At 43.9% G+C, this 17,357-nt stretch overlaps 1 protein-coding gene across 4 annotated transcripts in view; it reads left to right on the top strand.

Annotated features, from left to right (window-relative positions):
• Positions 1–17,357, top strand: part of GUCY2C (guanylate cyclase 2C) — a 140,438-nt gene that overhangs the window by 63,931 nt on the left and 59,150 nt on the right. For 3 of the 4 annotated variants that reach the window (XM_053256172.1, XM_053256173.1, XM_053256171.1), the window contains 8 exons: positions 238–323; positions 2,294–2,411; positions 6,864–6,945; positions 8,148–8,253; positions 8,713–8,775; positions 9,994–10,065; positions 11,999–12,103; positions 14,264–14,350. In XM_053256172.1, coding sequence (XP_053112147.1) covers positions 238–323; positions 2,294–2,411; positions 6,864–6,945; positions 8,148–8,253; positions 8,713–8,775; positions 9,994–10,065; positions 11,999–12,103; positions 14,264–14,350 — 719 coding nt within the window. The remainder of the gene's footprint in view (positions 1–237; positions 324–2,293; positions 2,412–6,863; positions 6,946–8,147; positions 8,254–8,712; positions 8,776–9,993; positions 10,066–11,998; positions 12,104–14,263; positions 14,351–17,357) is intronic. The other variant, XM_053256174.1, reaches the window with a different exon arrangement.

Genomic DNA, 17,357 nt, shown 5'->3' with positions numbered 1-17,357 from the left:
TGGGGATGAGGATTAGCATTGGTTCAGAGATCTTTAATTCTTTGTTCATGTCCACAAACTATTACACTATTTGTCTGGATTGTCTGAACTGAGCCATAATCCCACCTCTCAGGAAAACTGTGCTGTCACAATTGTAACTAGAACCTTATTCAGCTTAGCTAGCTGGTTGCTTACAGAGATATACATCACTTTCAGGGGAAATGACCAGACTGATCATTGACACTATTTTTTCTACAGGTGCTCTTGGTCCCGTAACCTTGGATCAATATGGAGATATTGATATCATTTTCACCATTCTGTACACGTCAGTGGAAACACATACAGTAAGCATGGCTGTAAGACAAAGTGCTCCATGATGAGGCATATGGCAGGAATAATAGGGGAGGCACACACCGTGGATGAAGAAGGCAGGAAATGCCAGTGCTGTTATGCTCACTTCCTACATACAGGTGAAACTCGGAAAATTAGAATATCATGCAAAAGTCCATTAATTTCAGTAATGCAAATTAAAAGGTGAAACTGATAAATGAGACAAATGCATTACATGCAAAGCAAGATAAGTCAAGCCTTAATTTGTTATAATTGTGATGATCATGGCGTACAGCTCATGAAAACCCCAAATCCACAATCCCAGAAAATTAGAATATTACATGGAACCAAGAAGACAAAGATTGTAGAATAGAACAATATCGGACCTCTGAAAAGTATAAGCATGCATATGTATTCAGTACTTGGTTTGGGCCCCTTTTGCAGCAATTACTGCCTCAATGCGGCGTGGCATGGATGCTATCAGCCTGTGGCACTGATGAGGTATTATGGAAGACCAGGATGCTTCGTTAGCGGCCTTCAGCTCTTCTGCATTGTTTGGTCTCATGTCTCTCATCCTTCTCTTGGCAATGCCCCATAGATTCTCTATGGGGTCAGGTCAGGCGAGTTTGCTGGCCAATCAAGCACAGTACACTGTATACTTTTCGGAGGTCTGATATTGTTCTATTCTACAATCCTTGTCTTCTTGGTTCCATGTAATATTCTAATTTTCTGGGATTGTGGATTTGGGGTTTTCATGAGCTGTACGCCATGATCATCACAATTATAACAAATTAAGGCTTGACTTATCTCGCTTTGCATGTAATGCGTCTGTCTCATATATCAGTTTCACCTTTTAATTTGCATTACTGAAATTAATGGACTTTTGTACGATATTCTAATTTTCCGAGTTTCACCTGTATGTATACCACCTTCCCTTTCTGCCAGGGCACCCAAGGTGGTTTACAGTTTAATGTAATCATTTGCAACCTGTGAGAAAGGGAAAAAGAACATGGAATGGAAGAGGAAAATAAGCCAATTCACACTTTCACACTATTTCCAACTCTTTATGTAACACTGTTACGTAATGCTGACCAGATGTAATGGTTAACTGCAAGAGAATGTTCTGAGAGGGGAGGAGCCAAGTGACACCTGGTCTTCAGATAAGCTGATGACCTTGTAGTCTCATTTCTCCCTCAGATACAACCAGGTGGAATTGCCCAATAGCAATACTCATGCTGTGGGAAGTAGCTGTATAACAGCATGCATGCCTCTAGCTGGAATTGGAAGTAACTAACCATTCCTGGCCCAAAGGATTTTTGCAGGGTTTTGTTTGTGTGGAGGAAGTGATCGGCTGGTGTCAAAGCAGCTATTGGATGGCTTCACTGGCATCACTGCACAAGCCCCTCTCATGCCTAACTGCACCATTTTGAATCCCCTTCCATTAAAAAAACCAACAAAAAAACCAACCTTTCCCCCCATGTTTCCCATTTTAAAAAATTGTAGGCTGTGGCTATATCTTATGTCCAGAATTGGTGGATACATCTGCAGTAATACTTAATTTAAAAATCCAGATGTCACGTGGCAGGACGGCTAGCACTGAGTCTGTGCCATTCTGTAGGCACAAACTGGGTATTACTGTTATTGACTAACATGAGTGAAGCAATAACCAATAAAAAACATAATGCCCTGGTGAAGGAAAAACAGTGTAAGGAATGACTGTGCAAATAAAAAAGTAGGGAAATCTCTTCTAGTGATTTAAAATACCATAATTACTTAAATCCAAGACTAGTTTCCCCTGAATTTTTTTGATATGAGGAATCCAGGGTCGTCTTAAATTCAGAGTCCCCTTCCTTTAACCTCTATTTTTAAGGGGGCCATCATTAATTCAGAGCTGAATTCTATTTGGCTAAATACACCAATGAGTCTTTATTTTACTAAAGACATTTCTGAATTAATGAGCGTTTCTTCCAATTTCTCACTTCAGTATGAGCCCCTCTTGGAGTTTGACACTCATCTGAATGAGACAAAAGTGAAGGCAGAGAAGCCGTCTTTCAGGTGGAAAAAACACACCTTGCCAAATGATACTCCATCTCCTAGCACTGGTGAGACCATCTGTTTTTTGGGAAGAGAACTTGCAAAGTCAAGCAGGCTTGTGCATACAATTTGAACTTGGTGGAAGTTAAAAAATAGCTTTATCTTAAAGAAACAGATTATTTTTCTTTGAATGCTTTGACTTGTTCCAGATCAGCTTGTCTTCATGCATGCTAGTGAATAGTGAACATGAATAGTATTTGTGCACCACTCAACAAAGGAATATTTCCAGGTCACACTGTTCAGAAAATCTGTGGAAGGGTTATAGTATTGCAGTGTTTCTACATAAATATGACAATGCTGAAGCTGATTGCTGTTTTAAAGGAAGCAAATAGACTTTCCCACCATAGCAAGGTTCTGCTACAGAACTTGGGTGGTTTGGTGCTAGTTTAGCAGGAAAACAGGGCCATCCAAAAACTGAGTTTTGCTGCTGAAACTTGAGATTCAAAGACACTATTGTGTTATCCAAATTCTGCTGCTGCTATAACCTGAGTTTTGTGTGCGAGCTCAGGTTGGCTCAGAGCAGCCCAGAGACATGTGAGTTCTAGGGCAGCCGTGTTTCTAGCTGGCCGCCTCATGGAGTTGATGCTGCACACTCTGCCATCTCCTTACTCCTCCTGCCACTGCTTGGCAACAGGGATACTGCGTCCTTAGAGTTCATGCATTTAAAGGGACAGAACCACATTGGAGAAAGCCCACTTTCCCCTGCATGTTTTATACCTCACATATTCTTCAGCAAAAAAAGGATGGGAGGACAAGACAGAGACAGCAGGGGAGGTCTCCAACAATTCATCACTGCAGTGCTTTGTGCACAAACACATTAAGTCCTCATAATACAAATAATCAAACACATTTCTGACCACACACATCTCATTCGCCCTCATTTCCCCCATCCTTCCATCAGAATAATGAGGGCTTCTGCACTGCTTTATTTTCATGCTGGAACTATCTGTCCACACATCTGTCCCACCTGTATTCCACACTGCTTGCGTTATGCACTGTAGGACTTTTGGGTTCGAGAGACTTCACCAATGTGCCACTGTGTCCATGTGCCAGTGCAGTAAGGTGTTGATGTGCTATCAAACCATAGTTCAAGGGATCACTCTGATGTGCCAATGCACCCTTGGGCTGTCAAAACCAGGGAGGGCTCGGCCAGTGGATGTGTGATAAGTCATAAGGAATCCGACCAGGGATCTTTTCCATAGGTTTACTTGAGAAAATAGGTTTCAAAAATTACAATGAATGTTGGGTCCTGCTAAGCAAAGATTAATCCTTGTAACCTATCCACAAAGCAAGGGTGAGTTGAGAAGTGAAGAGGGCAAAGGGGGCAAACATTTTGATTTATAAGCACCAGCTGTCAAGCAACCATTATTTTCCTTCCCTGGCCCTTTGGCCATCAGGTCTTTTCTTGATGCTTCAAAGTGGGGATTTAAGAGGGTAAGTGGAGAGGGGTGGTGTCACAACCAGGTTATTTCCCCAAACAGAGCATATATGCAGGCCTTTGGAGGAGTGATACAACAGCACATATCAGAAACAACTACTTTGCAGATTTATTCTCATTCTCCCCAGGGCCATGGCCATACATTAAAGTTTCTAATGTGGGACTCGGGATTCTAGTAATCTAGCTTTCAGAGCCACTGTTACAATTGGCAAAGCCATTCATGGATCTTTCAGCACATTTGCTATTTCCTTCTTCACAGCTATTGGTACAAAGAATGCCTTTGTTCAAGCTGACATGGTTGAAAGAAAGCAGGATCATTTTAAATGGTCATGAGGACTGGGGTATGCATAACACTTGCTTTGTGTGCACGTGGTTGGTGACCACACCCCTCCTGCACACTGCTGGCTTTGCGTGCATGTGGCAGTCGCCCCATCCCTCTTCCTTTTCGCTCACTTGTCCAGTCAGAATTGCAGCAGCAGCAGTTCAGGAACGAGACTGCCGTCAACTGGATCTCTAGGTAGATGGCACAGAAAGGTTTCCAATGCACAGTGCAAGGAAAGCTTCCAGCACCTAAAGAAGAAACTGCCAGGAAATTTAGGACCAACAAATAGAAGCACTTTTTCACTCAATGCATAATCAACCTGTGGAATTCTCTGCCACAAGATGTGGTGACAGCCAATAACCTGGATGACTTTAAGAGGGGTTAGGATAACTTCATGGAGGAGAGGTCTACCAACGGCTACTAGTCTGAGGACTACAGGCCACCTCCAGCCTCAGAGGCAGGATGCCGCTGAATACCAGTTGCAGGGGAGAAACAGCAGGAGAGAGGGCATGCCCTCAACTCCTGCCTGTAGGCTTCCAGTGGCATCTGTGGGCCACTGTGTGAAAAATGATGCTAGTCTAGATGGGCCATGGGCCTGGTCCAGCAGGGGTGTTCTTATGTTCTTATGTAAATTCAAGGAGTTGACCACCCACAAGATGTCGGGAGTGGAGCCAAGGACCATGCCACACTATGACCAGCTGGCATCAGTCCTCCTGGATTGGAGGGACATTATGCTAGGAGCATGGCTGGGAGTGGACACCCCATCCCAGATAAGAGGCAAAGGGCAAGCCAGATGGCACAACTGACCAGCATGCCACAGAGCAGCAGGCCCCTTGCACAGGGAGCGATGCTGGCCACCACCTCGTCAGCCACTGCCTCTTCTGTCCATCTAGGTAGTTCCATGGCAGTCACAGCCATGGTGCATCATGTAGCCATCTCAGTGTTACAGCCTCAGGCCACAGAGGTTGCAAGTTGCTCTGGGGTGCCAAGCAAGTTACACAGGCCTCCCCTTCCCGTGGAGAACACGGGTAGAGCTGCTGTCGCTGAAGCTTCCCGGGAAGGCAGAGAGCACCAGTGGTATATAACTAATATTATTTTTATATTAAGAATCTCTAGTATATGAAGCTTGAGGTACAGAATGGGAGCAGAATGGGACCAGGGAGTGAACATGTTGCCTAATGGCTAGAATTCAAAGCCACAGACCAAGAAGTTAAGCTTTCAGCATGGCTTCAGTCTGCTAATTTAATATATGCTTTCTTCCTTTTTCAAATTCCAAACTGATCCTTATTTTGCTTAGACTATTTTCTATGTATAACCAAGTCACAACATATAATGGAATACCTTGGCTTTGTTCCTGCTTGGAAGAGTTATTACATTTATTCTCAGACTAGATGTTCAATTAAAGTGAATAAAATTAATCATAAGATGCATCAAAGCAGATACAATTTTTTAAAAAATAAGCGTGGTGCAGATTGGAAAGTTTCTATTTTTCAGTACCTGATATTGTTAAAAAGTTATTAAGTGTCCTTTAATCCATTTGATCTGAAATTCAGAAATATGTCATTACAGTGCCTGCTACAACATGTACCATAATAATAATGTGCTCCCCGGAAGCTGAGGATTCTGCCATAAACTGGGGAGAAGAGGCAGGCAGGGAGAACATATGTATGGCAAATGGAGAGCAGATTATTGCATAGTGGAATGATTATAACCACTAGAGGGCAGTAGAATCTCAGGAATATAAATGTGTCCTCATTTCTGAATTCTAAACATCAGGTTCTAATAATTCTGTTTAAAGTGTGCTTGGAGCTATTTAGCTTTCTGTCACTCAGCCCAAGGTGCAGGACAGGAAAGCATCTTGTAATCTGCCAAATACATTTGCTTGTTAACTGATTTATTTATTGGTGACCCAGTGTCCTGCCTTCTTAGTAGGATCAGCCAGCGGAGGTGTTCTGACAAGGATGACCTTGCTGTCAGAGAATTAAGGAGAAAAGAAAATTGGCCTTTTACTGAAGAAGTATATAGAGAGCATGGGCATATGCCAAACAAAACAAGCTAAAGGTCAATGGTTTGCAAAGTAGTTGGTGCAAGAATTTCAAGAACAGCTTATAGCATAGCATATAATTAGGTCCCCTCTGACAGTGTTCCCTCTGACAGGGATTCCCAGATGTTGTTGACTACAACTCCCAGAATCTCTAGCTACAATGGCTTTTGCTTGGGGATTATGGAAGTTGTAGTCAACAACTTCTGGGAATCCCTGTTAGAGAGAACACTGGATCAGTTCCTTTTCTTTCTTTCTCCACATTTTGAAGAGTCCTGAAAACTGAAATAGGAAATCATGAAGTTCATCTTGTCTTGATGCAATGCTCTCAGGCCTCATCTATACTACTAGTTGTACAGGCTTGATTTTAAAGAGGTTAAAAGCTATCTACTAACTTTTGTATTTCTAGAAATTGCTTATAACTCACAGAACTGTTAGTAATAGGGACAATGACTGGAAGGCGGGGACCCCAGTGTCCATCCCTGGTGTAGGGATGTAGACGTTCTTGCCTGAGGGTTAAATGGCATGGTGAGCCAAATGGCAATCCTTTCATTTCTTGGTGGCTGTCATGTATGTATTAGATTATTCTGTTCTAATTCAGTGCCTCTTTTAAATATCCTTCTTAAGGTTACCTGATTACCCATTTCTCACTTATGCAGGGCCACACATTCTGACTGTAGCTGTTTTTGCACTTACTGGAACAGTGGTGCTGGTTGTGATCATCGCTCTGCTGGTTCTGAGGTACGATCTGTCATTCTTGGTCATCGGTTTCAAAATGCTTTCTGAAATTTCACTTTTACAGCATTCCCTCTGCAAAGGCTACTGAGTGCAAATGAGTTAGATTACAATAGCTCCAACTTTACTTGCTCTGCCAACTGATCAAAATTCTTGTGGCAGATTTTCTGTCCAGTCCTACTGATGTCTTGCCTATTCCACCTCACTGCAGTAAGGATTCCTATTCTCTCTCTTTCTCTCATATACATACAATAAGCATATCTTTGGCAGGTATACTTTAGTAATGGATCTCTGCACTCCATCCTTGAAGAGTACCAATGAAGTCAATGGGAGTTTTGATCATAGTTTCACTGGCAGCAGGATTGAGATTCATTCGAGGGGAATGCAAACATTGGGCTGGTTCAGATGTCATGCATAACAACAGCTAGAGTTGTATTTGGCGTGACATCTCTGAGCCTCTGAGCCTTGGGAATGTGTGCTCCCTCCTCTCATACATGCACAAGTAGCTACTAGAGTAAAATAAACTGAGATTGGTTGTGTTGTCTGAACCCACCAATCTCAGGTTACTCTAAACTAGTTGCTTCAAATTGTTAGCAGAGTTGTTCTGAAAAATCCAGACCACATAAGTAATAACTGTAATACACTTTATTTTAAGCTTATATAAAATAAGAAAAAGCCTTAGTAAAAACTAATCATGTTTCGGATGAGGAAACGGGATTACATGTGCTTGAGAGGGAAAGAAAGAAGTCTGTGTGTACATAGACTTATCAATTCCCCTTCTTTCAGGAGTTAAAAGTAACATTAACCCTTTACTTTGTGGTAAGAAATAATTCAATTACTATTGCAATTCCAGCATAAATAACCTGGGAATAAATCTCGGGTAGATAAAAATAGATAAAAAGTAGGCACTTGCATGGGGATTGGAGGGGGAGTGCATGTTCCTGAGGCTCAGGAACATCAGCAGAACCAGGCTTTAATTACAGTTCTGCATGACGTCTGAACCAGTCCATTCAAATTACTTTTTAAAAGACTGCTTTCTGCTTCAGTCAAACTGATGGTTCAGAAAGTGGACAACATTTTTATTCATTCAGTATGTGATAACTTGCTTCTGAAGTGATTAGCCTGTCCCAGATGTCAATGAGTAGCTCCAGTTCCAGATCCTAGTGTGTTGAGAATTGCTACAATGATACAAATTCTTTTATGCACAGCAAGTACAGAAGAGACTATAACCTTCGGCAGAAGAGGTGGTCCCACATACCACCCAACAAGATCTTGCCTTTGGAAACCAATGAAACAAGTCACATCAGCCTGAAGGTAGGAAATGGCATTCAAGACAGCAGTTTCCTTCATAGTACATAGGTAGTGTCTGCACCCTAAAGAAAATAACCACATACGTCCACTAATAGTATGTTCATAATGATGGCGGGGGGAAAGAGTGAATTATTGTTCATTCTTTTGTGATAGTATTATTTAGGTTTTGGGCCCCTGGACAAAGTCTTTTGCAGCCCCACCCCATCATGCCTGGCTTGTCCCTCAACCACTCCTGACCCAACAAGCTTACTGGACAGCAGCAGTCCAATAGCAACTCTGGAAGCCTTCTGCTTCCAGATGCGGGCACATTTTCCTGGTGCACCGCTGCTGGCTGAATCAAGATGCCACCTAGAATATTTGTGTCTGATGCCCCTAAACTGTGGGACACATGAGCATTACATTTTGCTTTCTGTAATGTGGGGGTATATTATTGAAACCAACTAAATGAACCTTCTTTCTCAGATTGATGAAGACAAAAGGCGAGACACGGCCCAGAGGCTGCGTCAGGGCAAATATGACAAGAAGGTATATTTATCCCAACATCTCTCTCCTCCTCTCTAGAAAGGATTAAAACAAGTATCAAGGTGCCATTTTATACCTATCCCGAGTTACTTGCGAAACTGAGCGGTTTAAGAATGGGATGGGAACTTGGTTCTCCTTTCAGGCCTTTTACTCTGAATGCTTCTTAGTATTGAACAAGAGACACAGAGGACTACTGGTGTACTTTAGAGCAGAAGCAGGCAGCAGGTATTGTGGAATTCACTGGTAAATTGCTGGATAACCTAACAATAGATTGGCAAGCATTTATGACTCCTAATTGTTTAACAACAGCAACAAGAAGATTGCCCCTCCCTACTCTAAAAAAGGCTGTTATAAACCCTAATTTATGGTAATGTAGATAGATATCTATACTTGTACATGCAGGTCATCTAGGTATATGGTTCATAGGCAATTCATTCCACTATCTTAGCCACCATTTTTTATCTAATCTCCCGCACCGCACCCCACCCCACCCATAAGCCAGTGGCTGACTGTACAAGAGTACATCAACCTAGTAACGTTGCATTTGTGCACATAACATAACATAACATAACATAACATAACATAACATAACATAACATAACAGTAAGCCCACTGGAAATAATGGGCTTACTTGTGTCATGCTTTGTGCACAAAGTTTGCATTTGTGGAACTTGCGTAGTATGTCAGCCATTGTGTTGCACCTGGTTCAAGTTGCTGGACCTGGAGTACTAATAACAAATAAAGTAGGTACCACAAGCCTGAAGCCTTCCCACGCCTGTTTTAGAGCAACTCATACAATCTGGAAGTGAGCAGTCCTGTGTGGTGTGAAGCAGAGTTAAGTGTTGCTGATTAACAATCGATAGCATTCATAGTTGTCATTACTCTGGTGCAAGCATTCCTACTCTGCAGCAAGCACTCCTTCAAACTAAGGACTTCTGTGAATGTTACCCAATGGTTTTTTAAAAAATGAATGTTTAATTCTTCTCTTCTGATCAGATACGTAAAGGTTTGTGAGACCATTCTTTTAAAAGTGTACAGCTGAAATTGTAAGTCAAAACATAAAAATAACACTGGTCATTTGCTCATTGTTGGGTGGACTTAACAACAATTAATGGAAATTATTTCTTAGATTTGATATACTTACCCCAAATTCTCATGATGTATGTAGATTATTGTTATTCTTTCTGCTATATTTTCCTTCCAATTACTTTCATTTTCTAGGTGATAATCTTGAAGGATTTAAAACACAGTGATGGGAACTTTACAGAGAAACAGAAAATAGACCTAAACAAGGTAAGTGTGAGGCCTACAACTAGCAGCCAATTAAAAAGTGATAAACCAGTGATGAACGTATTGAGGTTCACACAGATCGTATTGAGGTCCACACAGACCTCGCTGGGAAGGGAGGGCAGGCTGCAGGGAAGGCAGGATCTCTACTCTCTATAGAATCTCCACTGGGACAAACTTCTAAAATCACAAAACATAAAATACTACTATTCATTCATTCATTCATTCATTCATTCTGTTTTTATACCGCCCTGCCAAGTTGGCTCAGGGCAGTTTGCAATTAAAAAACAGAAATCATTAAAAACAATTAAAACACAAAAACAAATATAAACACCAATTTAAAAACATCTTAAAAAACAATTAAACAATCAAAAAAGTAAAACCCTGAAAACCAGGTTAACATTAAAACAATGAAAACTAATTTAAAACCCTGAAAGGCCAGGCCAAACAGATGGGTTTTAACGGCTCTCTTGAAGGTCAGTAAAGAATAAAGATTACAAATTTCTGCTGGGAGTGTATTCCACAGCCCAGGAGCAGCTACAAAGGAGGCCCGCCTCTGAGTCGCCACCAAACGAACTGGTGATAACTGGAGACGGACCTCCCCAGATGACCTTAACATGCGGTGGGGATCATGTAATAGAAGGCACTCTCTAAGATACTAGATACTAGCCAGAATACTAGATACTAGACAGAATACAACAGTCCCTTTTGAACTGAAAGGCACTGGATGATAGTGGCCCAGCAATATTCCTCTGCCCTACGCAGCATAAAGTGTTGGGATGTTGTTTTACTTTACAAGTCAGGGCTCCATATTGTCTCCAATGCATTTTAACATCTACATGAAACCGCTGGGAGAGATCATCCGGGGATTTGGTGCTGGGTGCTATCAGTACGCTGATGACACCCAAATCTATTTCTCCATGTCAACTTCATCAGGAGAAGGCATATCCTCCCTGAATGCCTGCCTGGAGGCGGTAATGGGCTGGATGAGGGATAACAAACTGAGACTGAATCCAGACAAGATGGAAGTACTTGTTGTACGGGCTCGTTACTCAGGGAACGATATTGACCTGTCTGTTCTAGATGGGGTCACACTTCCTCGGAAGCAACAGGTACGCAGTTTGGGAGTGCTTCTGGATTCACGCCCCTCCCTGGTTTCTCAGGTTGAGGCAGTGGTCAGAAGTGCTTTTATCAGCTTCGGTTGATACGCCAACTGCGTCCATTTCTTGAGATTCATGACCTCAAAACAGTAGTACATTTGCTGGTAGCCTCCAGACTTGATTACTGCAATGCGCTCTATGTGCGGCTGCCTTTGTACATAGTCTGGAAACTACAATAAGTACAGAACGCGGCAGCCAGGTTGGTCTCCAGGTCATTTCGAAGAGACCATATTACTCCTACTGTATATTACAGGAGTTACACTGGCTGCCAATAGGTTTCCAGGCAAAATACAAAGTGCTGGTTATAACCTATAAAGCGCTAAACAGCTTAGGCCCACGGTATTTAAGAGAGCGACTTCTTCTGCACGATCCCCATCGTCCACTGCATTCATCGGGGAGGCCCGGCTGTGGCTACCTTAAAGTCATTTGGTGGCCACTCAGGGACGGGTCTTCTCAGTTGTCGCTCCGAGACTTTGGAATGCGCTTCCCGCTGACATAAGACTCTCCCCATCTCTAGCGGTTTTAAAAAGATCTTTGAAGACTCATCTTTTTAACCAAGCCTTTTAGCTTTTGTAATTTTAAATACTGTAAATTGTTTTTGTTTTTAGGCAGCTTTTTGGAGTTTTAATTGATTTTAATGTTTTGGTTTTTTGTATTGTTTTATGATTGTGAACCATCCCAAGACTTTGGTTTGGGGCAGTATAGAAATGTATAAAATAAATAAATAAATTTTAAAAAACATATTCCTACCTCTAATCTATACATTATTTTTGCCCTAGCTTCTTCAGATTGACTATTACAACTTGACTAAGTTCTATGGAACAGTAAAGATGGACACTATGATCTATGGAGTGATTGAGTACTGCGAGAGAGGATCATTGCGGGTAACTAGATTTGTAGCAAACTTATCAATTCATACAAAGACAAAGAGAGACCCAACACCTCTAAAGAAAACTCTTCTTGGTGCCAGAAGGAGACAGTGGGAAGGAGGGTAGTCAGTCCTGAAGGACTTGTAGCCAGCAAAAGCTGGCTTAAGACTGTCAGTACCACCATGTGTAGCTCCCTGGAAGCCAGCAAAGGTATCTTATTTTATACTGGGCAATTGTCTTCTACTGATATTATGCAAACCCACTAAAATCAACATAAACAATTTTATATTTCAAGGTGATGTTAAGACCCAGTTATGAATCAGTAGAAGACTAGAACAGTGGTTACCAAACTGGGAGCCTCCAGATGTTGCTGAACTACAACACCCATCAGCCCCAGCTACAATTTATTGTGCCAGGGGATGATGGGAGCTGTAGTTCAGCAACATCTGGAGGCTCCCGGTTTGGGAACCACTGGACTAGAAGGTTGTTCTCATGACCAATACCAGGGCAGGGTGGGCAGGTGGGGAGGAGGAAGGCAGGTTTCAACATACCTTCCCCCAGACAATCGATCCTCGTGTCTTTGGTGCATGAGCCATGTGCCCACACGATCCATGCTGCCGGGAGCAGTGTGGCTCAACAGAGGCCGGAACTTATTTTCCCAGACTCTGGATGTGACAAGCGTGGTGCCTTGGGGGATTCCCCTGTCAGGTGGGCACCGTCACTGTGTCTCCTTGGGTCGCATGCAGCTCGAGGACACGCACAATCCTGGCAGCTGGGTTAAGGGCCCTAAGACTAAGAGCTGGGCTAAGAAGTCGGTTTAGGCTGGGCAGGAGCACCAGGATCCATGTGGATCTATGAACAGCCTAGTCCAGGCTAGGCTGCTCGAGAGAACAGCCTTTGGATGTCCCTTTCTAGGTTTAGAAGCAGAAGACAAAAGGGTTTCCATCACTCTTGGTATAAGGCACAGATAGACTAGGGGGTATTTTGGATGACAGTTGGAGTTCCTATAAACTACACAGTGCACACAGGGAATATATGATTCTGTTTGCGGAATAGGAATGTTGAAGTTGATTCAAAGCCTGGCAGACAGAAGCCACAGAAAACCAGGTAGTTCCAGACTGAAAGTAAGAGATGTTGCTCCAGCAAAGATCAGAGCTAGGCTGGTATAGAGCAGGGATTCTCAATGTTGGGTCCCCAGATGTTATTGGACTTCACCTCCCATAATCCCTAGCCCCAATGGCCTTTGGTTGGGGATTATGGGAGTTGAAGTCCAACAACATCTGGGGGACCCAATGTTGAGAATCCCTGGCTCTGGCACCACTTCCAGCCCTAACTGCTGACCTGTGAGGCAAAGTCTTGGTTTGGGCTTCACACTCATTTAGCTGACACCTTATTTGCTGGCCCCGCCCCCATCTTATGATCAGGCTGTCAGGTGACTGATGGAAAGCACTGTGGGACCTAAGGGGGTTGAAGGAGTTGATTTTAGCCTTTCTATAAGAGCTATTAGACACAGGAACAGTCTGCCTTCTGCAGTGGAGGGATCTCCTTTGCTGGAGTTTTCAAACAGAGGCTGGACAGACATCTGTCAGGGATGCTGCTGCAGTTTCCTGCACTGAGCAGGGGTGTTGGACTAGAAGGCCCCCAAGTTCCCTTCCCACTCTAAGGTTTTATTATTCTACTGTATGTATGTATTGGTTTATTTCGGCCCAAGGCCAGCATATATTATTCTACTGAGATATACAATGATATACACCTTAAAATATGTGCAGATGGAATGAGGCGGGGGAACCTGGGTTGCTTTGTCATCTATTGCAAAATGAATGGTAGCTGGAAAAGAATCATATTTCCCCAACAAGGGGTGTTGTGTTTGAAAACTGCGGGGAAAGGGGTTTCCAGTCAGCAGCAGCACTTCCTTGAGGGAGGACATCCAGATCCCCTGCAGCTGCTGAGAAAGCATGGTATATTCAGCACTTGCAACTTGATGGTCTGGTTAAGCACTAACTGCTCTGTGGCTTTTCCTCTTTCCCTGTTCCTTGAATTGTCCAATGAATTTACTGTTCAGGTTGAGAGAGGGGGAAAAATATAGGTGCCCTTTTTTGGCCAGTGAGCTCAAGTCTGACTTTTTATTTTAGCAGAAATTCTTGCCACTGTCACTTTGTCTTATTTTCATCTCAGGATGTCTTGAATGATAAAATATCCTACCCTGATGGCACCTTCATGGACTGGGAATTTAAAATTTCTGTCATGTATGATATTGCCAAGGTGAGTAGATGGTTGGCAATGATGAACTAATGAAGAATAAACTTACCTTTGTAATACCATCAGTTCCATTATAGACTGTTTTACCTATAAATATGAAGTGGGGATTTATTTATTTATAATTTTGACACCCCACCTTTTCTATGCTTAAAGCAGCTAGGGGTGCCCTGCTAATGAGGTGAAGTAAGATGATTGCCTCAAATAGCGGATTGGCAGATGTGACAGATTGGCTGCCTCCATGGACCCACCCCAACGTCTAACCATCTCACTACACCTGGACCTTCCCACAACATTTGCTTTAGGGGTGTGCAATTTGGGAATTCGGTGATTTGGTTCGGGACCCGAACCGAATCACCCCTGTTCTGTTTTGTGCCCGAATATGGGCCACCCGAATCACCCTTGATTCGGTTCGGATTCGGATTTAATCCGAATCTGAATCGATTCAGGGGTAAAAAAGGGGCCCAGGGGCAAAATTTTGGGGTGGGGTGGTAGTGCCCAATGGGTGGAGTCTACCACCCCAATTTCAGGGGAATTGGGCAAAGGGCTGATTTTTGGGGAATTTTTGAAGTTTTAGTGACTTTGGGGCAGTTCGAGATCCACTTTCTGCCCCCAAACTGCCCCAAAGTCACTAAAACTTCAAAAATTCTCAAAATATCAGCCCTTTGTCCAATCCCCCTGAAATTGGGGTGGTAGCCTCCACCCATTAGGCACTACCACCCCACCCCACTATTCTGCCCCAGTCCCCACTTTCTGCCCCAATCTGCCCCAAAGTCACTAAAACTTCAGAAATTCCCCCAAAATCAGCCCTTTGCCCAATCCCCCTGAAATTGGGGTGGTAGCCTGCACCCATTATGCACTACCACCCCACCCCACTCTTTTTGCCCAGATCCCATGCTATGCCCCCAAACGGCCTCAAAGTCACTAAAACTTCAAAAAATCCCCCCAAAGCAACCATGAACCGAATCACCCGAATTTTTTGGCCCCGAAATTCGGGTGATTTGGCTTGGGTCTGAAAAATATCGAGGGACATCGGGGGTAATTCGGTTCAGCCCCGAATCACCCGAAATTGCTCGTTTCAGGCACAGATCGTTCTGTGCCCGAAATTTTTTGCACATCCCTAATTTGCTTTGCAGTATGCCCACCCCCACTGCTGTCCATCATTCTTCCTCCCTCCCTGCCATACAACCTCTGCCTGTTCAACTTCTGGGTAGCCAAGAAAACAACTTATGCCAGTTAAAGAGACAGAAGGCGAGAAAGTTGGAGCAGCAGGAAGTAATTAAACACACTTCCTGCCACTCCAACTACCCTGCCCTCTACTTGTTGAACAGGCAAATGGTGGGAGGTTCAAGGAAAAGAGAATGAGCTGGGGTGGCTGTTGCTGCAACCACCAAATAAGGAGGATTCACTTTGCCTCAAGGGTTTTGCAAAAGTTAGTTCAGAAGTTCCGGATCTGGTCATTGCAAGCCTTTGTAGAGGCACCATGCAAAGGGGGAGACTCAGTGGTGGAGCCAGAGAACAAAAGCCTGGGTTCTGCCCCATCCCTGGTGGCCCCGCCATGCGTGCGGGGTACATGCCAGTGACGCCCCTTGTGTCTGATGTCATGCACAAAAGGGGCAGGGCCTGGTCTCCGGAGGGCCCGCATGAGCTCTCCAGAGCTCATTTCCAGCCAGAAAATGCCTCCAGCGAGGGAGAAAAAGGGAAATACATGCATCCTGGCTGGGAATGAATTCTGGAGGGCTTGTGTGGCCCTTCTGTGGCTTATGGCTGGGTTCTTTGAACCCTTCTGCTCAATGGTGGCTCCACCCCTGGGGAGGCTGTTGGCAACTTTCCCTCTTTATGCTGTGCCCTTGCAGAACTTTGCAAGGGTCAGATTGGGAGTTTCCTTTCTGACCCTTGCAAGGCTCTGTACAAAGAAGGAAGGTTCTCATCAGTCCTCCATCTCATGCAGTACCTAAGTAGCCCCTGCTCTATTGCAGCCTGCCTCACTTGCACCATTCATCTATCCACCCTCTCCCCACCCCGCCCCGCCCCGCTGTCTGGTGTGCTGCAACTTTTGGCTCCCAGTCCTGGCGCCAGCTCTGGCTGTGGCAAAGGGCTCCAGGTAGCACTCATTGCAGGCCGATTGTGTGCACGGTATGGGAGTGGGGAGGAGGAAGGAAGGATGGTTGGATGGATACACTACTTTGGAGCATGCCTTAAGGAGAAGAGGCTGCTTGCTGAAATTTCTTCTCATCTGGAAAGCCTTGGAAGGTGGCCAGGGCAGCAAGAAGAGGCTGCCAACAAGCAGCCTCCTCTCCGCAGCCCACACCCAGTTTAAATACTTCAGGGGCTGGCACTGGTGAGAGGGGCAAGGTGAAGTGGCATTTTGTACCTCACCTCAGGTACCAGATACCTCAGGCTTGGAAGCTCTGTTATGTTCAACAGAGCTTTTTCTTAGGTAAGGATGCATAGGATTGCAGCCTCGAACTATTTTGCTAAACTATCCAATAACAAGGTTTTATTAAGTAACTTCCCAGCCCTTCAAAGAGAAAGAGGAAACCTGAAATTCTGAATTCTTTTGGGAGCTAGGCCATTGGAAAATCATTAAATTCTGCCCAAGTGGCAGAACAACATAATCCTGCACCTAACCAACCAAATGACCTTTATTTAACAAATGGAGATTGTGGTTAATATTTTTGTTTGGAATGTAAAAACAAGCCACTTAACAAGAAAAGCCTTTTAGCTAAAGTGAGAAAAATTGAAACTGAACACTAATTGAGTGGGCTTCAGTGCAAATGTAAAATGTTGAGCCCTGGAGTGCAGGGATGTGCATGGAACTGGCGAGGGGTAGTTCGAAGTGGGGGGGGCAGACCTTTAAGGGAGGGGGAGTGCCCTTACCCCTCCTGCTGCGTTTCCCCTGCCGGTGCTCCATTGAATAAGTCCCCTGTCAGGGCGGCAGCATGCCTCCCTACCACCCAGGTGTCTTCCACGCACACAACAAGAATGAGATCAGGAGATTCAAGCACAGAAA

The sequence above is a fragment of the Hemicordylus capensis genome, chromosome 5, assembly GCF_027244095.1.
Source record: "Hemicordylus capensis ecotype Gifberg chromosome 5, rHemCap1.1.pri, whole genome shotgun sequence".
Classification (NCBI taxonomy): Eukaryota; Metazoa; Chordata; class Lepidosauria; order Squamata; family Cordylidae; genus Hemicordylus; species Hemicordylus capensis.
This window is presented reverse-complemented; position numbering and strand designations above follow the sequence as displayed.